The 21,159-nt window shown below is 37.3% G+C and overlaps 1 protein-coding gene across 4 annotated transcripts in view; it reads left to right on the forward strand.

Moving 5' to 3' along the window:
* The window catches only part of Tial1 (TIA1 cytotoxic granule-associated RNA binding protein-like 1), a 25,325-nt gene extending 6,765 nt beyond the window's left edge, over window positions 1-18,560 (forward strand). For 3 of the 4 annotated variants that reach the window (XM_013021928.1, XM_013021930.1, XM_013021931.1), the window contains 11 exons: window positions 778-874; window positions 7,902-8,051; window positions 8,291-8,345; window positions 8,515-8,602; window positions 10,457-10,532; window positions 12,322-12,430; window positions 13,450-13,545; window positions 13,654-13,738; window positions 13,979-14,102; window positions 14,496-14,635; window positions 15,797-18,560. In XM_013021928.1, the coding sequence (XP_012877382.1) occupies window positions 778-874; window positions 7,902-8,051; window positions 8,291-8,345; window positions 8,515-8,602; window positions 10,457-10,532; window positions 12,322-12,430; window positions 13,450-13,545; window positions 13,654-13,738; window positions 13,979-14,102; window positions 14,496-14,635; window positions 15,797-15,923 (1,147 nt within the window). In that variant the 3' untranslated portion in view covers window positions 15,924-18,560. The remainder of the gene's footprint in view (window positions 1-777; window positions 875-7,901; window positions 8,052-8,290; window positions 8,346-8,514; window positions 8,603-10,456; window positions 10,533-12,321; window positions 12,431-13,449; window positions 13,546-13,653; window positions 13,739-13,978; window positions 14,103-14,495; window positions 14,636-15,796) is intronic. The other variant, XM_013021929.1, reaches the window with a different exon arrangement.
* The last annotated feature ends 2,599 nt before the right edge of the window (window positions 18,561-21,159 follow it).

Raw genomic sequence — 21,159 nt, forward strand, 5'->3', positions numbered from 1 at the left:
CAGCTCAAGGCTAGTGCTCTACCACTTGAGCCACAGCGCCACTTCCGGCTTTTTTCTTTTTGCTTATGTGGTGCTGAGGAATTGAACCCAGGGCCTCAGGTATGCAAGGCAAGCGCTCTACCACTGAGCCACCTTCCCACCCACTTTTTTCTAAATTTCTAAAGAAATCTTCATATTTGCTTTAAAAAATACTATGTAAAGGTATAGTTTATTCATTCTGATGCATTTTTAATTAGGAAATTTTATTATTTTACTCTGTTCACCTAAAAAAAAATGAAGGCATACTATGGCCAAAAAAATAAAACCCACCACCTTCTGTATGTTTTGTTGCAGCTTTACTCTGATTCTGTTCTTTGCTTATGTAATTACTTTGGTTGGGAATCCTAGGACAAACCCACTAACGTCTAGTGTCTAATATCCTCTTATGGTGAGGTGTTTTAGTGTATCAGAATTCTATCAAATTTCTGTGTTAAAATTATTTTAAAGTAAGACTTGCTTGAGTTTTTAATCACTGTAATAAGAACATGCTATAAGGGGTATAAGATAATATACCTTGGGGGCATCAAGGTCATATTGATTTGTTCTCTAAAATGCCTTTTGAAATAGTATTTTAGTGGTGTATGAACAACTTTTGTTTTCCCAAATAAGGGTTAATCTTTATAAGATTAGCTTTATTTGGAGGAATTTTGATAAGATGATATAGAAGATAATGAATTAAAAGATATTATTAAAGCTATGGCTAAGAAAAGTTGCTGATAATTTTTTTTTCTTGTTTAGATACGTAGGTAACCTCTCCAGGGATGTAACGGAAGTCCTTATTCTTCAATTGTTCAGTCAAATTGGACCCTGTAAAAGCTGTAAAATGATAACAGAGGTAAGATCTTCCCAGTTCCCAGTGCTGTCTGTTCACATGATGTTTACCATTTTGAGATATTTGGACTGGTTAGCATAATTTTCAACTTTTATGCCTCAAGCTAGTCTGTTGGAGAGAGTGTTGTGTTGATTTACTTCAATTTGGCTGAGATAAACTAGGCCTAGAGTAGAGTTTTATTTGGTTATTCTTCATGGTATTGTTATCTTCAGGTGATACTTCTTGTACATAGCTCTTCTAAGAACTGTGAAAACATTGGTAGTTCATACCATTAATAAGAATATTAATTCCTCTATGCATTTTAAAAGTTTAGGATTTGGTATGCATGTAAAAAAAACATAAGGCTTATGGGAATAGTGAAGCAGAATATGTCTTGTGCAGCTTTAGGATAGTCCTTTTTTTTTTTTTTTTTTTTTTGTCGGTCATGGGGCTTGAACTTTGGGCCTGGGCGCTGTCCCTCAGCTCTTCAGCTCAAGGTGAGCGCTCTACCACTTGAACCACAGAGCCACTTCCGTTTTTTTAGTGGTTTATTGGAGATAGGAGTCTCACAGTCTTTCCTGCCCAGGCTGGCTTTGAACCCTGATCCTCAGATCTCAGCCTCCTGAGTAGCTAGGATTACAGTCGTGAGCCACCAGCGCCCAGCTATCATCTAACACAATTTTTGACTGTGTGTACCAGATACTGTAGTAAGTGTTAGGGATACAGCAGTAATAAAAAAAGTTCCTAGGCCTTATCAGTAGAAAGACTTAGAAGGTAGCAGGCAGTTAGGATATAGAATCATATGTCACTTGGAGGCATATGGTCTTAAGTCCAGGAAGCTTCTTGTAGGAACCAGTGCAGAGGCTGAAACCCAAAAGGATAATGATAGAAACTTGGCTAGAAAGGAATCGAGGGAAGAAGGGATTCTAGGTGGAGAGAAAAATGTTGATTAAGGTTGGTAGACTTGGGCAACAGGAGTGTATGTGAAGGTAACGGGGAAAAGAAGTCTGTTTTCTGTTAAAGAACTAGGGTGAGATTGGTCGGAGTTCAAAATAGGATTAGTGACGAGATGCCAGGAAATGAGGCAAGAGTGTTTGGAAAGTGCCAGAAGCTGTGTTCCTGTTTTATCCTGAAATGGGAAAACCTGTTACTTTCTGACCTATTGATCGTTCTAACTAATGACAGTCTTTATTCTGTCTGATATATATTACCCTTTTTATTCTTAGCTTTGGCCATTTATTCATGCATCTTTCATTAATCAAAACTTACTTTGCACAACTAGGTTATCTTCAAGACACTGAGGATGTAATAGAGAGCCAGACAAATAAGGTCCCCAAACAAATAGGGGTAAGAGCTATAAAGACAATAGAGTTTGAAGATGAGGATTGAAGGATTGGTGCTAACATAGGTTAAATAGTGAGGGAAGTGTTGCTTCTGAGCTGAGGCATGAATTAAAAAGGACTTGGCGATGGGTGGAGAAAATACAAAGGCCTTGATTTCTGAGCTTGTTGTGTTTATGGAGCCAGAGACCCCAGGGTTTGCTGGTTTAATGATCGAGGGTAAGTGGTAGGAAACAGGCCCAACAAGATAGATGGGCTTTAGCATCTTAGAGCAGTATATATTATAACAAATTTTAAGATGAAGTGGCAGACCATTAGAGGGGTTTAAACAGGAGAATGAGGTACTCAGATTTGCATTTTTAAGACTTTGTGTGGAGAAGGACTGACTAGGAAGTAAAAACAGGAGGAGACAAGCTAACTGTGTTTTCTGCAATACTCTAGGTAAGAGCTAGTGGATACTTTAGACATTTGGTTAACAAGTAGAGATAGGTAAATTTGGAGTACATTTTGGAGGTAGAATCAATGACTATATTGGCTGTGGGAAATAAGGGAAAGGAAATCAGGAAAGATTTGTTAATGCAATTGTGTAGATGGTAATACTAACTAAAATGGAGGTGACTGAAAGGAACACAGGATGGATGGGAAGAGATGAGAATCAAGAGTTGTCTTAGCATTGTCAAATTTAAGATGTATACTTGATAACTAAATGCACATTAACCTTAGGCTATTGGATAAGCTAGTTTAGAACTTTGCAGAGCCCAAAGCTAAAGCTTGCAGTGGTATTTGAAGCATTGAGACATGAGCTCATTTAGAATGATGCCAAAGAAGAAGGACCGAGGTCTTAGTCCTTGTCCTGGAACAGCATAGCATCTAGAATTCTAGGCAGAATTAACTTGAGGCTGGGTACCAGTGGCTCAAGCCTGTAATCCTAGCTACTCAGGACACTGAGATCTGAGGATCATGGTTCAAAGCTAGCCGGGAGAGGAAAGTCTGTGAGACTCATCTCTAGTTAACTATCAGAAAACCAGAAATGGTACTATGGCTCAAGTGGTAAAGCATTCGCCTTGAGCTGAAGAGCTCAGGAACACCACCCAGGCCCAGAATTCAAGCCTTATGACCAACAAAATAATAATAATAATAATTAAGGAGAAAGATCTTCCAGTGAGAAAACAGGAAAACCAAGAGTATGATAAAGAGTTTAAAGGAGGATGGATCACTGTTTTGAATTTTTACTGAAAATAGAAACAGAAAAGAATCAACAGTTTCGGTGGCATTGTTGGTTTGGAATCTCATAGAAGTTGGTTTAGGAATAAATATGAGAACATGTTTGAATCCTTAGAAAAATTTAATAACAATGTGATAAATACTTGTTTTAGTAATAGTTTTCTTAAATGTCTGTTATACACAGACATTTGAGAAGTGAATGACTTTTTATAATTCATATTCTGTAATTCCTAGAATTTGTAAATAGTTATAAAATCTTATGTTTTTCTGTCTTGACATTTATGTCATTCAACAAAAATTGGTGACAACACTTACTTAAGGTAAGGACCTAGTTGAACTTTGGAGTTTTGCCTGGTGGTGGTTAAATGGGAAACTTGGGAAGGACATGTATTTTAGTACAGAATATGTAGTGTCTAGATATTTCTTTTCACTTATTTTGATATATGAAAAAATCCTGTTTTATGGTTTTATTACATTAGATGTTTCTTCAAGTTCTAGCTTTTTTGTGTAGTATAATACATATTCTATTTTTTTCTGGATTTTTAAAGAAAACATTAAACTTCTTTTCTCTGGCAGTTGAATTGATGTTTGACTTAAAATCAGTGGATATCTTAGGTGAAACACAGAGTGATGTGAAGATACAGTTCTATGTAATACAGATATTTAACAGTATGTGTGTAGAGTGGTTCTCCTTTACCTGGTTTCAGCCAATCTGTTCAAAAACATTAATTAGAAAATTCCAGAAGCTGGGCACCTGTGGCTCACGCCTATAATCCTAGCTACTCAGAGGAGGCTGAGATCTGAGGATTGTGGTTCAAAGCCAGACTGGGCAGGAAAGTACATGAGACTCTAACCTTCAATAAACCACCAGAAAACCAGAAGTGGCGCTGTGGCTCAAGTGGTAGAGCACTAGCCTTGAGCTGAAGAGCTGGAGGGACAGCGGTTAAAGCCCAGGACTGACAAAAAAAAAAAAATCCAGAAAAACTATTCAGAACTTGAAAATTACACACAGTTGTGAGTAGTGGATTAATCTCTTACTGTCCTAGCTTGGGCATGAATCATTCTTTTGCTAAGTATATTCAGGCTGTAGATGCTTAGCCACCTGTTAGTCACTTAGCATTCCTCTCTAATCAGATTGACTAATGTTCCAGTTAACCATATCTAACTTGATAGAATGACCCCAGAGTGCAAGAGCAGAGTGCAAGACCTTGGCAATTGGGAATGCCAAGATGGTTCCTTTATGTGAAAAGGTGAAAAATCTCAATAAGCAAAGATAATCACGTGTTAAGCTTCCATGGTAAAAATTACAATCCTGTTAAATTATTATTATTATTTTTTTTTTTTTGGTCGGTCCTGGGGCCTGAACGCTGGGCCTGGGCGCTGTCTTCCAGCTCTTCAGCTGAAGGCTTGCGTTCTTACCACTTGAGCGTCAGTCCCACTTTGGGCTTTTTCTGCTTATGTGGTGCTGAGGAATTGAACCCAGGGCCTCATGCATGCAAGGCAAGCACTCTACCACTGAGCCACCTTCCCAGCCCCATGTCCTGTTAAATTATGAAAGTAAAAAATTTGTTAGTTTTGCTGTTGGACTTAATACATACTGGCCACTGTACGAGTTAAAGTGCTTAGTTAAGATGGAAAATACATAGTGTCTGTAGGGTTTGGTACTATGCTAAGTTTCGGATACCCACCAGGTCAAAACACATTCCCTATGGATAAGGGAAACATACATATGCACACATACACACACATACATACATACATTAAATGGCATCTGGCCTACTGATAGTATGATAAAGTCTAGGGCTTTTTGTAGCTCTGCCTTTGAACTTCTGTAGTTTAAAAATAATTATCAATGTTTCTCTTAGAGACACTTACAGAAAAAGGAGTAAGATAAAATATGAAGCAGCCCAACTTGAGCTTTTTACCATTGTGTGTGTATGTCTGTCTGTCTGTCTGTGTCTTCTGTGCGTGCGTGCATGTGTGTGTGTGCTGTCCTGGGGTTTGAACTCAAGGTTTGGGCACTGTCCCTGAGTTTTTCTGCTGAAAGCTAGCATTCTACCACTTGAGTCATAGCTTGAGTCATAGCTCTACTTCTGGCTTCTTCTTTTTTGTTGTTGTTTTAGTAGCTAATTAGGATAAGAATCTTACAGGTGCCTAGGCTGGTGGTTCACACCTGAATCCTAGCTACTCAGAAGGCTGAGATCTGAGGATCAAGGTTCCAGCCCAGGCAGAAAAGGCCAAGTGACTCTTACCTTCAGTAAACCACCCAGGAAAAGCTGGAAGCGGCACAAATGGTAGAGCACTGTCCTTAAGCAGAAGCTCAGGGACAGCACCCAAGTCCTGAGTTCAAGCCCCAGGACCAGAAAAAATATTCTCACAGACAAACGTTCCTGCTCAGGCTAGCTTCAAATCACCATCCTCAGATCTCAGCTTTATGAATTAGTTAGCATTACAGGTATGAGCCACCAATGTCCAGCTGAGCTTTTTCTTTTAAATCATTTCTTCAATGACTGTTTCTGGTGAATGTTAATTTCATGAGAGGAACTTAAATGTATGTTCTCATTTGGAATCTTTTCCCCTGATTTTCTTTCTCTACCTCTTAGGAACAATGCTTACATGGCTTTGATAGTAGGATTTGTATGTGAACCCATGGTTTTCTTGTCAGTGCAAATGACCTCACTTCTTTTTCTCAAGGAAATGTTTCTGGTTGCCTTGTTACTATTGTTATATGACTAAAACTTTTCTGGAAGGAAAAATAGTGGTTGTTGAAAAGATCTTTATTTTATCTGATTTTTCTTTTTATCCCTTAGGAATCCATTTAAAATTCCCCAGATCTTAAATACTATTCTTTAAGGGCACTTTACATTAAATACTAATTGTTTTTAGCCTTAAATAAAAATATATTTGTACAGTTAGCCAATACAGGTCCCAGTTGTATTTTGGTTGTTAGATGGCATTCCTTTTTTACCTTCTTTCTAAATATGTACTTGCCAACTACAAAGCATATATTTAATAAAGTATATCTTTAATATACTTTGTTTTTTGTCAGTTGTGAGGCTTGAACTCAGGGCCTGGGTACTGTTCTTGAGCTCTTTTGCTTAAGGCTAATGCTCTACCACTTTGAGCCACAGTGCCACTTCTGGTTTTTGAGTGGTTAATTCGAGGTAAGAGTTTTATGGGGACTTTTCTGCCCTTGGGCAGATCTCAGATCTCAGCCTACTGAGTAGCGTGAGTCACCGGTGCCCAGCCTAATATAATTTTCTTTCTGTTTTTTTTTCTTTGCCAGTCCTGGGGCTTGAACTAGGGGCCTGGGTTCTGTCCTTGAGCTTCTTTTGCTCAAGGTTAGCACTTTACCATTTGAGCCACATTGCCCCTTCCAGCCTTTTCGGGTTTATGTGCTACTGAGGCTTCATCATATGCTAGGCAAGCCCTCTACCACTAAGCCACATTCCCAGCCCCCTGTACTTTTGAGTTATAGGTGTTTTTGTGATATTAAATTGTAGGTTTGTCCTAGATTTTTCTTTTGTTTATTTAATGTTCTGAGGATCAAACCCAGGGCCTACTATATGTTAGGTAAGTGCTTCTACCACTGAGCTACACTCCAGCCCTGAGACTCATTTTCAGAAATTCTGTTCTAGATTGCTAGTGTATTTTTTGGACTTTGGAAAGACCAAAATCAAAGTCTATCAAAACTCTAGTGCCTATTTGTTTGTCTTGTTTTTTGAGGCAGGGTTTTGCTATGTAGCCTAAGCTAGCCTTAGCTCTCACCAATCTTTGAATCCTCCTGAGTGTTAGCATTTACAGGCATGTACTCTACTATTCTCAATTAGACAATTTTGAAAGATAGGGAATTCATTTTACTAGTTATAAATGCCAAATTTTTCTATTTTTATTCTCATTCTTTCCTTATCCAAAAAAGAGTTACATATGATTGAGTCTTTATAGCAATGCAAAGTACTTATAGCAGGAATCCTAATTTGGATCAGGAGTGAAAAGTAATGTGGGCCCTCTTGGGTGGCTCACAACTGTAATCTTACCTACTCAGAAGGCTGAGGTCTGAGGAACAAGGTTTGGAACCAGGTAGACAGATCTAAGAAACTCTGACCTGCCATTAACCAGCAAAAAGTCAGAAGTCGAGATGTAATTCAAGTGGTAAAGTGCTAGACGTAAGCAAAAATAAGCAAGAGTGTAATGCCTTGAGTTCAAGTCCCAGTACCAAAAAAAAAAATTGGAGGAATAGTGGTAAGAAGTGGACCTTATTCAAATTTGAGTTCAGGGTTTTGCTTAGATGTAAGTTGCTATTTTATGTTGAACACCAGAATACATATTTTAATACTCATACTCATAATTCTACAATGTTCTGAGCTGCAAAGTCAGCTTTGGCTTTAAGTCTTTTTTTTTTTTTTTAAGTGTTAGGCTTTCATAAACTTATGCACCTTGTACATTCCTAGCTATCAGTAATGTTTTTTCCTGGATTTTCTTCTCAGCAACCCGATAGCAGAAGGGTCAACTCTTCTGTTGGATTTTCTGTTTTGCAGCATACAAGCAATGACCCATATTGCTTTGTGGAATTTTATGAACACAGAGATGCAGCTGCTGCATTAGCTGCTATGAATGGGAGAAAAATTTTGGGAAAGGTAAGACAGTAGGATGGTGCCACCTTATGAGTGCATATATTTGCATGTTAAATTAGTTTTGTGTTCTTCCTTAGCAAGTTTTTAAACAGACATTCATCTGCTGAGTGATGGCTTTATTTTATCCAGCCTAGTGCTGTTAAAAAAGTAATCCAGCTTGATAAATGATTTATTAAGTGGTAAGTGTTACAATTCATAATGACATGCCTAATAATTGTGTAAAATATAATCTTTATTTTTAGGAGGTCAAAGTAAACTGGGCAACAACACCAAGTAGCCAGAAAAAAGATACTTCCAGTAAGTACTCCTGCTGCATTTTACTGTGGGAGATTCTGAAATTATCTTGGCAGCATTTCCTGGCAGCTTAACTAGGATTTTTCCCCCTCCTTTAATACTACCTTCAAAAGGTTTCATAACTGTTTTTTTTTTTTTTTAAGTATTTGATTACCAAATGCTTTGATTTCAGATCACTTCCATGTGTTTGTTGGGGATTTGAGTCCAGAAATTACAACAGAAGATATCAAATCAGCATTTGCCCCCTTTGGTAAAATATCGTAAGTATCATAAGCAGTAATAGACTAAATAGTGGATAGGCAGAATTGTATATGATTAACTTGTATTGGAGTTAAGGTTTTCTTTCTCTAATTAGTGTGTTTTCCTTTTAGTTTTGGTTTTCTATTTTTGGTTTATTTTCTTTTTGAGTAGATGTGGTTACAAATGTTAATGTCATTTCAATGTTCTGGGGTCTTGTTTTTATAAAATCCTGTGTATAATAATGTTTATAAGTTTTAAATGATTCTCTTATATTTGAAAAAAATGTTTGGATGCTAAAACTTACGTCTAATTCTTTTGTCAAATGTTTTCAAAACTTGGTGGTTAAAGAATAATGGGCTAATAAAAAGTAAATGTGACTTAAACTGTGTATTAAGTGTTTTAAAAAGTTTATAAGTGGGGGAAAGGAGGTAAATCTTTGGATACATTGTGGTTAAATTGGATATGTTCATGCTTAGAATAATGACAAATGTGTTCTGATATTTTAGCTGTAAGTTAAAAGTAGATCTATTACAGTATTAAGATATGTTGTGTCTGAATCTTAAATGTGAGATTAATTAAATTTTTGTGGTAACATTCGATTTGCTAGTGAGAGGCAAATGTTTGTTTAGTAGTATTTATCCTCAAATTTTATTAACTTGATCAAAATATATCAAAAAGTTAAAAATGGTTACAAGTTTGATAATCTATGTGATTAAAATCAGTTTATATTGTATATTTTCTATAGATTTAAATTAATCACTTTAGTACTACTTTACAGAAATGTTATAATTAAGAACAACAACTTTTTCTCTGTATAATTTGTTGTTCTATAGATTTATCTCAAAGAAGTAATTCTAAATTTTCTATTTTGATATTTGCTTTGCTTTTTAATCTTAATGTGGTAAGTAGTGCTGTTTTAAAATTAGTTTAAAATAATACAGGTTGCTGTTTTTTTATCTTTATTTATACCTGAGACCTGCAGTTTTCTAAAGTCCAAGTCACAATTAAAAGTAATAGCATTCTGGTTATTTTGCAGAATTGCTCATAAGAATGGACAGGATCTTGAAGGCTAACTGCAAGGAACTGTGCACACTGGAACTCAGTTGTAGATTTTTTTTCTCATTTCTATTTATTCTTATTATACATTATTTATATATACATACTTTAGTATTTACATTTTAACATTCTATATTCAGTGGAGTTCTATATTTCCAATCATTTTAACTTACTCACTAAAATTTCTGTGTAAATTTGTTGTTTTCGTACTGGTGTGCTTAGCATTGTTGTTAGTTTTTTATTCTCCTTTCTTAAATTTCTGAAAATGTCAATTTTTCAAAATTTACAGCTGCCCAAACTCCAAAATGATGGTAGAGAATTGACCAAGAAAAATAAAGAAATCTGTTAACAGGCCATGTATGCCTTTTTAATTCCTATTTTTTCCTCTTTTTCAATTTTTTAATATTTTATATATTTTGTATCACTAGGCAGAAGACATTTAACTATTTAGATATTGCATGGTAAAGTAGTTAGCATTGTTACAGTAATTTATAGAAAGAGTAAATCTTAGAGGACACTAGTAAATAGAATATTAGAAAAGGAAACTATTGTTCCTATTAATCTTCAAATTTGAGCATTTAGTTTAGAAAGCTCAGGCTGTTTGATTAGGTTGCATGTTTATTACATGTTTTTGTCCTACTGCTTTTTTCTAACAGGTAAAGAAGCATTAGGGAGAGTTCAGGAATGGCAGTAGTTAATTAGGGCTAACTGGAATTTTATTTTAAAAAATGCTCACAATACAGTGTGTGTGGTTCCTTTTAGTTTTTATTTTGAGGATGACTCTTACTTCCCTCATTTAGCTGTGCTTCTTTTCACAGGGATGCTCGGGTAGTTAAAGACATGGCAACTGGAAAATCCAAAGGCTATGGTTTTGTATCTTTTTATAACAAACTGGTACGTTCTTTCAGCTCAGTTCAGATTTTTAACTCTAAGCTTAATTCATTTAGTTTGTATTAAGATAACTGAAACTGGGGCTGGGAAGGTGACTCAGTAGTAGAGTGCTTGCCTCACATGCTTGAGACCCTGGGTTAGAATCTAAGCACCACATAAGCAGAAAAAAAGCCTGAAGTGGGGCTGAGAAGGTGGCTCAGTGGAGAGCGCTTGCCTTGCATGCCTGAGGCCCTGGGTTCGATTCCTCAGCACCACATAAGCAAAAAGCTGGAAGTGGCGCTGTGGCTCAAGTGGTAGAGCGCTAGCCTTGAGCTGAAGAGCTGAGGGACAGTGCCTGGGCCCAGAGTTCAGGCTCCACGACTGACAAAAAAAAAGATAACTGAAACTTAAATGTGCTTGGATGTTAACTACAAATAATTTATTGTGTATATTAATAATGGAATATAATTCATTCTTTCATAAAATTGAAAATAAGTAAACAGGAAGGGATAGTGGTTACACAGAAAGGAAGATATTAAAACTGCATTTGTGCAGTGGGTGTTGGTGGCTCACTTTCATAATCCTAGTTTACTCAGGAGGCTGAGATCTAAGGATTAGGGTTTAAAGCTGGGGCAAGAAAGACTGTGAGATGTGAGACTCTTTTCAATTAACCCCTCCCTCACCCCCTACCCCCCAAAAAAAAAATAGAATTCCAAATCAAGCACAGATGAACGGGAGGCAAGTTCTTTTCAGTCTTCATCATGAAAATCAGAATTTCACCAGGCGCCAGTGGCTCACGGCCTGTAATCCTAGCTACTCAGGAGGCTGAGAACTGAGGATCATGGTTCAAGGCCAACCTGGGCAGGAAAATAGTCTGTGAGACTATTGTCCAGTTAACCATCAGAAAACTGGGAGTGTTGGTGTAGCCCAAGTGGTAGCGCGCTAGTTTTGAGCTGATGAGCTCAGGGACAGCACCCAGGTCCAGAATTCAAGCCCCACAACAACAACAAAAAAAAACAGTTTCAGCAACTTAAATTACTTACATTTTATTGATATGGTAAGATAAAAGACTAGTTATATTCTGTGTTTGGATTAATTATCTGTTCACATTGATTTGAAAAAACTTTATTGTTAGCCTTTAAAAATATTCTAAATTGCCGGGCGCCGGTGGCTCACGCCTATAATCCTAGCTACTCAGGAGGCTGAGATCTGAGAATCGCGGTTCAAAGCCAGCCTGGGCAGGAAAGACCGTGAGACTCCTATCTCCAATAAACCACTAGAAAACCGGAAGTGGCGCTATAGCTCAAGTGGTAGAGCGCTCGCCTTGAGCTGAAGAGCTGAGGGACAGCGCCCAGGCCCAGAGTTCAAGCCCCATGACCGACAAAAAAAAAAAAATATTCTAAATCATAATTTATCCATCTTCTGTCTTAAAACAAATTCTTAATTTTATGGCATATTCATAATTTATAACTAAAAATACAAGTAGAATTTGAAAACTTCTTCTGTGATTTTTGTATTTCTTTAAGTTGGGCTAGTAACTAGTAACTGGAATTGTGATTTTGATTTTTTGTTTTTGTTGTTATATTTGAATGTCATGAATTTTCATTTACTTGAACTTAAATGTTTTCTTAGTATTTGGATTCACTCCTAGCTTTTACAATTCACTCAGGTTCACTTTCTAAGAATGTTTAGTGAATTCATTTACTTTGATAAGATTTATTGGCTTCTGCCATGCTAACTTTGCCATGCTAGGACTTGTATATCACTCTGTTTTGTTAGTAATTGCTCTTATTTTCTCTTCTTTCCTCCATAGGATGCAGAAAATGCAATTGTGCACATGGGAGGTCAGTGGCTGGGTGGCCGGCAAATCAGAACCAATTGGGCTACACGTAAACCACCTGCACCTAAAAGTACACAAGAAAGTAAGCTATCTCTGCAAGAATGTTAAAAGTATAAATTCTTCACTAGCTGTACATAGGCTTTTAATACAAATACCTCTGAAGCTGTGAACCACTTGACTTATTTATAGTTTGTCCACATAGCTTGTCTAAATCAAGCACTAAAATTATGTCTTCTCATCCCACCAAGACATTTCTTTTTCTTTTTCTTTGGGGCTTGAACTCAGGGTCTGGACACTGACCCTGTGCTCTTTTGCTTAAGCTAGCCACTCTACCACTTTGAGCCGCAGCTCTGCTTCTGGTCTTCTGGTAGTTAATTGGAGATAAGAGTCTCATGGACTTTTCTGCCTACTCTGGCTTTGAACTGTAATCCTTGAGTAGCTAGGATTACAGACATGAGCCACCAGCGCCCAGCTATAAAGACATTTCTTTTTTTCCTCTGCTTTTTTTTTTTTTTTAATGTCAGTCATAAGGCCTGAACTCTGGGCCTAGGCTAACTGTCTCTCAGCTCTTCAGCTCAAGGCGAGTGCTCTACCACTGGAGCCACAGCGCCACTTCACCTTTTTCTGCTTATGTGGTGCTGGGGAAGTAAACCCAGGGCCTTATGCATGCAAGGCAAGCACTCTACCACTGAGCTACCTACCCAGCCCCCCCCTTTTTTTTAAGGCATTTGTTAATAGTATGTAATAATAAAAGATAGTTTGTAGGCTGGGAATGTGGCTCAGTGGTAGAGCGCTTGCCTTGCATGCATGAGGCCCTGGGTTCGATTCCTCAGCACCACATAAGCAAAAAGAAAAAAAAGCCAGAAGTGGCACTGTGGCTCAAGTGGTAGAGCGCTAGCCTTGAGCTGAAGAGCTGAGGGACAACACCCAGGCTCAGAGTTCAGGCCCCATGACTGGACCCCCCCAAAAAAAAAGATAGTTTGTGTATAGTTGTGCTGGTATTGAACCCAGTGTAATGTGTAATGTAATGCACCTCTAGCTCAAAAGATAGTTTTACAACACTGTAAAACAATTGCATTTTCATTTTCTTCCTGCATGTAGATAACACTAAGCAGTTGAGATTTGAAGATGTAGTAAACCAGTCAAGTCCAAAAAACTGTACTGTGTACTGTGGAGGAATCGCTTCTGGGCTAACAGGTATAGTGTTAGGTTTCCTAATCACCTTCTGTTTGGGACTCCTTACTGTTCTATGAATTTCATGACTTATATAATTTTCATGAGGTATTTTTATGATTTTGTTTATAGATCAGCTTATGAGACAGACATTTTCACCATTTGGACAAATTATGGAAATAAGAGTTTTTCCAGAGAAGGGCTATTCGTTTGTCAGGTAGTGGTTCACATGTAATCCTACTGTTGCTGCTCTTACATTTAATAATTCGTTGTACTTTTGTGTTTGACTCTTCCATGGTATGTTAGCTAATTTAGTACTTTATAATATAGCACTTTTGACACCTAATGTAATTTGAAAAATCTACATTAAAAGATATCAGTTAATGGGTTTATTATTTACTCATGTTTTTTTAAAAAAATAAAAAGACAAAAACCTTACTATATTTTCTTCATTTAGGTTTTCAACTCATGAAAGTGCAGCCCATGCCATTGTTTCAGTGAATGGTACTACGATTGAAGGACATGTGGTTAAATGCTATTGGGGTAAAGAATCTCCTGATATGACTAAAAACTTTCAACAGGTAATTGAATTTTTCTTAGCACTTTTTAAGGTTTCCATCTTACCTATCTATATAAGAGCTTTTAGAAACTGTATTTTATATATATATATATATATAATATATATATTATATATATATATATACACACACACATATATATGTATATATAAAGAATATAGCTACTTTCAGTTGCTTGTATTAATGCTATTTCAAAATTATTTTGCGGTATTAACTGAATCTTAATACTTTCTTTTCACAGGTGTCACCACCCCAATAAACTTAGACAATGATAAATAACAGAGTCCTATTCACATAAGGGTGCTTACTTAGTTTTTCTCTTCCTTGTCTCCCACTCTTTCTTCAAATACGGTGTTTCTTACTAGTTCCCTGAAATAGTACTTTGTTTTTTCCTAGGTCGACTACAGTCAGTGGGGCCAGTGGAGCCAAGTTTACGGAAACCCACAACAGTATGGACAATATATGGCAAATGGGTGGCAAGTTCCACCTTATGGAGTATACGGGCAACCATGGAATCAACAAGGATTTGGAGTAGAGTAAGTTGTTTGAATAGAGACAGATTGATTTCTGCCATAAGAAATGAAAAAAGGTATATTTTCCTAGGGAGGATCTGTTTATAATATATATGTAGAAGTATTTGGATTATAAACATTTATAGAAACACATATAATGAAATTAATTTAATTATGCTGGGAAATTCTCATTACCTAGGTGGAAAAGCATAGTTAGGGTAATACTGGGTATATCTGTAATTAGCTGGTAGAATCAAGGTTGGCTACTTGTAATCCTCCCCCCCCTCTCGCCCCCCAGGCCAGTCTAGACATTTTTTTGGGGGGGGTCAGTCATAGGGCCTGAACTCTGGGCCTGGGTGCTGTCCCCCGACTCTTCAGCTCAAGGCTAATGTTCTACCACTTGAGCCACAGCACCACTTCTGGCCTTTTCTGCTTATGTGGTGCTAAGGAATCAAACCTAGGGCCTCGGGCTGGGAAGGTGGCTCAGTGGTAGAGCGCTTGCCTTGCATGCCTGAGGCCCTGGGTTCGATTCCTCAGCACCACATACGCAAAAAGAAAAAAGCCGGAAGTGGCGCTGTGGCTCAAGTGGAAGAGTGCTAGCCTTGAGCTGAAGAGCTCAAGGGACAGTGCCCCAGGCCCAGAGTTCAGGCCCTGTGACCGGACCCAAAAAACAAAAAAACCAGGGCCTCATGCATGCAAGGCAAGCACTCTACCACTGAGCCACTTTCCCAGCCCCTTGTTACTTTTGTTGTTATTGTTGTTTTTTGGTCTGGTCGTGGGGCCTGAACTCTGGGCGCTGTCCTTCAGCCCTTCAACTCAAGGCTAGCACTCTACCTCTTGAGCCACAGTGCCACTTCTGTTTTTTTTTTTCTGCTTATGTGGTGCTGAGGAATCGAACCCAGGGCCTCATGCATGCAAGGCAAGCACTCTACCACTGAGCCACCTTCCCAGCCCTTGTTACGTTTTTTTAAGTCAGATCTTTTCAGACTTGTGGCACATTGTGATTATATTATCAGAGCTTTACAATTAATATTCAGATATGTATTGTCAAATGCATATTGTTTACATTTTAATTGTTGTAATTTGTTGATTTTTTTGTTGATTTTTACTTGTCTAATATGAACATCTAGATTTTTTTTTTAAGCCATGTTTACTGAAAATTGTCTTTTTTTTTTTCCTTCCAAGTCAATCACCGTCTGCTGCTTGGATGGGTGGATTTGGTGCTCAGCCTCCCCAAGGACAAGCTCCTCCCCCTGTAATACCTCCTCCTAACCAAGCTGGATATGGCATGGCAAGTTACCAAACACAGTGAGCTGGGACTCTAAACAAAATTGTAATTCATGATAGGCTTCGATTTCCTGTGACACTCTGAAGACATGAAAGTAGACATCGGAAAATGAAAATATTTATTTTAAAAATTGAAATGTTTGGAACCTTTAGCACAGCTTTGCTTTGGTGAAGGACACATGTCTTCTAGTTCTGCCTTTTTAAGTTTTTGTTCATGATGGATATGAACATGATTTTTCTTTGTGTACAAAAACTAAAATAAAGTCAATAAAGACAATTCTGACTTCAAATTTTGATATAATAGGAGAAATGGGTAATACATTTTGATTCTTAGATACTATTCCATTTTTATCTTGCTGTTCAGTATTTTAATTCACTGTGTTTTTAAAAGAGCAAAAAAGGGAGAATCGTGGAAAAAAAAAACAAAACTGGGAATTACCTAAGTTCATCCTGAATCCTGATCCTCCCCTCCCCTTCCCTGATGTGGACCACATTTGAAGTCAGCAGAAAAAAAGTGATATTCAGAAGAAATGCATGATTTTGGAATCGCTCTGGAGGAATTATTTACTTTCTCTATGCCTAAAGAAACTGAAGCCAGACAGACTGAAATTTTGCAACCTAAATAAGGAGCAGCGTTGTCTTAAGTTTCTTGAGCAAATGTTGATGGTCCATATTAAGACATATTTTTTAAACTTCAGAAAGTGTTGATTATTAAAACTGTAGTATATTACATTTCATTGGGGGTGGGGAAATTCCAAGTATGGTGTTTGTATTAATACAAAGACAGTCATACTTGTGCTTTTACATGAAGTTTAAATGCTATACATTGTAAATATTGAATAACTACAGTGTTTAATGAGCATGCTTCAACATAGAAGTAGCAACAATGTAATTTGAAGTAACACTTAACACATTCCACTGCATTCAATGCAGTGGATTGATAAGAATGTTTAAGACTGACATTTTCAAGGTTGGCTATGTAAATTAAAATAACACAAATTACACAGAAAAAGCCTTAAATTTTAATTTCATACAAATCTTTGATGCATTAGTACATTCTAAAATGTAATTGGAAATTAGGGTTTTGGGGGGTGTCTTTTTTTTTGTTTTGCTTTACATTATTTGGTATGTAAATACCTTGATTAAAACCTTGTGAAACAATTTCAAGGTTCCTATAAGTTGTATAGCACAAATGTTTTTTAAAAATATTGGGGTGTTTTTAAAAATTAGATATATTTTGCCCCAGGATTTTTTTAAACAGATTGCTAAAACATCTTATTTAGACAGTTTGATGTACCAATTTATAATTGGATATTCAGTTTAACTAGTACACAAAGTTGTGACTTCCTCATGAGGAGTGTGCGTGGATGACAGGCCTGAACGGAGGCTTGAGTTTGTTGTATGTGTGTAGTTTGTAAATGAATCAATTGGGAAGATGCAGAGATTGAGGTTTGCTTCCAAGATATTTTTAAGTCTGTGTGGATCAAATCTGCCTCAAATTTCTATAAAACAGGAATGTATAATAGATAAAATCCTATGTATTTAAATTGTGACAGTTAGGGGGTATGCAAGTGTTTTGGAAATGTATTCAAAATGTTGGCCAGGACTCCCAAACAGAAAATAGTGTTTACAGTAAGTTAAGTGGTAAGATGTACCTGGCACCCACCAATGGTCTGTTTTAAGCCTTCAAGATAATGGTTTTATATATTGGTGACCACCTAGTTTTAGTATTGTTTTCCTTTTTTTCCCCCACTTAGAAATATAGCCAAATGTATTCAGCATAAAAATTCACAAGATTCTTTGAGCCAAAATTTATATGGTACCTTGGTTTTAGCCACAATAGTTATGTGTTACACTCTCCTATTATTAAATATACTCTTTATTTTGTTCATACTGTCTTTGGAGATGTGTTTTTGGAAAAGTTACTTCATATTTTAATGAGAGGACCTAAGAAACTATGTACTGTGCCCCTGAGTTAAATTTTTCATGAACATTTGTGAAATTTGGACTAAAGACTTAGTGATAACTGGTAAGAGCCTGTTGAGTTCTCAGTTTGCCTCCTTTTTTTTTTTTTTTTTTTGTTTGCCAATATATTTTGAAGTGGCTTATGGAAATACCAGCTGAATGCAGCTGTATTTTTCCAGGTTATATATTCTGTGATTTAACAACATTATCAAGACTAGATAATTGCTGTAGTAAATGTGATTGATGAATCCATCTGAATTTGGGCAAGAACAAGAGTTCATGATCAGTTAATTCCAGTTATTTCATAGTAAACCGTTATAAAATACAAAGGTACTTATCCTCGTGAAACCTGTTTAGAAAATAGGACTACCAAGTTAGCACAGACCCAAACTGCTTCATAACACAAATTGAAGTCAGTGCTGTCTTGATCCAGTTCATGCCTAAGAATCGTTGCCTTTTTCCCATGTTCACTAAAAAAAAAACAGATTTCTTAGCTACTTTGAAATTTATTTTAATAATGTGTTTCTGCCTGCCCTCTTCTTTGCTTGAATCATCTTTCTATTAGTATTTCCCCCCACCTCATTTCCACTTGATTTTTATGTCTGCTGGCAGTGAGAGGCTAAAATGACTGGCCAATTAAAGCCAAAGCTGTAAACCACAGTTGAAGTAAGTCTTCAATAAAGACTAGACTATATGACAAGTGGGTTTTTTTTCCTTATTGTCGTTGATTACATAAAATGTACTTTTTAGCTTGCCATGAAACAGTGTGGTTTATTTCTATGTTAAAGTCCACTAAATGGACTTGAAGTGTAATCTCTGGATACAAAGGAATAGAAGTTTGTATCCCAAAAATGTGTCTTCTGTGGAATATTATGGATTAAAATCTCATCAATCTGGAGTCTACAAATATGAAAACATCATGGCTTAAGTTGATCATTGGTATTAACTATGAGTAATGATTAACCTTGACAAAAGGAAATAAATATAATCAATGTTCTAGATATTTTTGAAGTATGTATGCCCTAATTAAATCTTCGACCATATGGGCATCTACCTAACACATTACAAATATTAACTTTGTATTTTTGGTTTATATTAGAAATAGATAACTTTGTTAAAGCCTTTTAACAGTTATTAAAATGCCTTCTCTGTTGGGCATAGGATACATACCTATAATCTAGGCTTCTGGAGACTGAGACAAGAGGATTTTGAGTTGGATGTGTGTTCTACATTTTGTAATGAAATATCCTAGTAATTATTCTCATGTTGAGGTTGCTAAGAGATTTCAGTCGATGCCATGTTATATACATATGTATGTATATCCTTTTATTTTTTTGGTCAATCAAAGGGCTTGAATTCTGGGTCAGGGCTTTGTCCTTGAGCTCTTCAGCTAAAGGCTAGTGCTCTACCACTTGAGCCACAATGCCACTTCCAGTTTTCTGGTGGTTTACTGGAGATGAGTCTCACAGACTTCCTACCCAGTCTCCTTTGAACCACGATCCTTATATCTCAGCCTCCTTAGTAGCTAGGATTACAGGTGTGAGCCACTGGCACCTGGCTCATTTTATTTTATTGTGCTGGGGATTGAGCCCAGGGCAGTGAGCATGTTAGACAAAATACTGTACCACTAAGCTATACCTCTAGCCCTCTGCTTTCTTTTTATTGAGTGTCTCATTGTGTTACCTAAATTGGCCTCAATCCTCCTGTCTCAGCATTCCCAAGTACTAGATATGAGTCACCACTTCAATTTCATTTGTGAAGAAGGAATTATAGTAATAATTGTGGCTTGAAAATTTGTTCTAGATTTTGTGAAATGGATGTGTTTAGTTAATTGTTAAAAGACAAGCTCTAATTACAGAGCTCAGGTTGACCTCAGACTCAGGATCTTCCTCCTGCTTCAGCCTCCTGAGGTGCTGGGATTATAGGTATGAGCCGTCAAGGGTGACTGGTGTGTTTTAAGTGCCATGTTAATGTGAAAAACTTCTGTGGAAGTTGGGTTTGTTTTGAAAGGTGGTAGAGATAGGCTAGGTACTATAATAGGATACTTTGAAAATAACTCTTTTAAGGCAAGAATGACTTGGTTTTAGAACTGCTTAAATATAAGAGGTTCTGTTTATGAAATGAGTAGGATGAGGGAAGTGTGTGTGAGAAAAAGATGTTGAGGAGGAAAGGGGAAATGATGATCTTTTACTAAAATTACACTTATTTAGGGGGGAAATTACAGAATTTTTAAGGTTTGGTGTGTAAGAGAGACAGACAGACCTGGGGCTTGAGCTCAAGGCCTGGGCACTGTCCCTGAGTTTTTATGCTCAATGCTAGTACTCTACCACTTAAGCCATAGCTTCACTTCTAGTTTTTTGGTGGAGCTAATAAGAGTTTTATGGACTTTCTTGCCCCAGCTGGCTTTGAACCACGACCCTCAGATTCCAACCTAGAGTGAGTTGAATTAATGGCTAGAATTGGAGGCATCACTTGGTTATTTGTGTGGAAGAGTCATCCATATTTGATGTCAGTGTTCCCACAGCCGTTGGTGGTAGCGATCAAACCCAAGACCTTGCACATGCTAAATGTGTGTCTGTCACTGAGCTCTACGCCCCAGCACTGGCACTTCCCGTCTCCCACCTTTTTCTTTTTTTCTTGGTCGGTCGCAGGGCTTTAACTCTGGGCCTGGGCGCTGTCCCTCAGCTCTTCAACTCAAGGTTAGTGCTCTACCACTCGAGCCACAGTGCCACAGTAGTTTATTGGAGATAAGAGTTTCACAGCTTTTCCTGCCTTACCTGGATTTGAACCTCAATCCTCAGATCTCAGCCTCCTGAGTAGCTAGGATTACAGGTGTGAGCCACCAGCACCCGGCAGCTTTTTTTTTTTTTTTAAGGAGAGTTTTTCTAGGTTGAACAGGCTGCCCTTAACTCCCAGATTTAAGAGATCCTTCTTTCTTAGCCTCTAGGGTAGTGAGGACTGACCACAGGTATGTATTACTAATCCTGTCTCAGTTTTGAAGTCGGCTTGAGATAAAATGAATAAAAACTGAAGTGATTTTGGATAACTGTTAGAGGAAAGTATACTGAAAAGTAATCTGGTTACACTGTCTAATAGTTGAATTTGAAGCTGGTCTTAGCTTTCCTATAAACCTCTTTTTTACTTCTTGAGCATTGATGAGGTTTGCAAAAAGCCTGGTCATGAAGTGAAACTAGAATTGTGGCACTTTTAAGACTTACCAGGGTCTGGGAAGGTGGCTCAGTGGTAGAGTGCTTGTCTTGCATGCATGAGGCCCTGTGTTCGATTCCTCAGCACCA

This window comes from Dipodomys ordii, unplaced genomic scaffold (assembly GCF_000151885.1).
Source record: "Dipodomys ordii isolate 6190 unplaced genomic scaffold, Dord_2.0 Scaffold58, whole genome shotgun sequence".
Lineage (NCBI taxonomy): Eukaryota > Metazoa > Chordata > Mammalia > Rodentia > Heteromyidae > Dipodomys > Dipodomys ordii.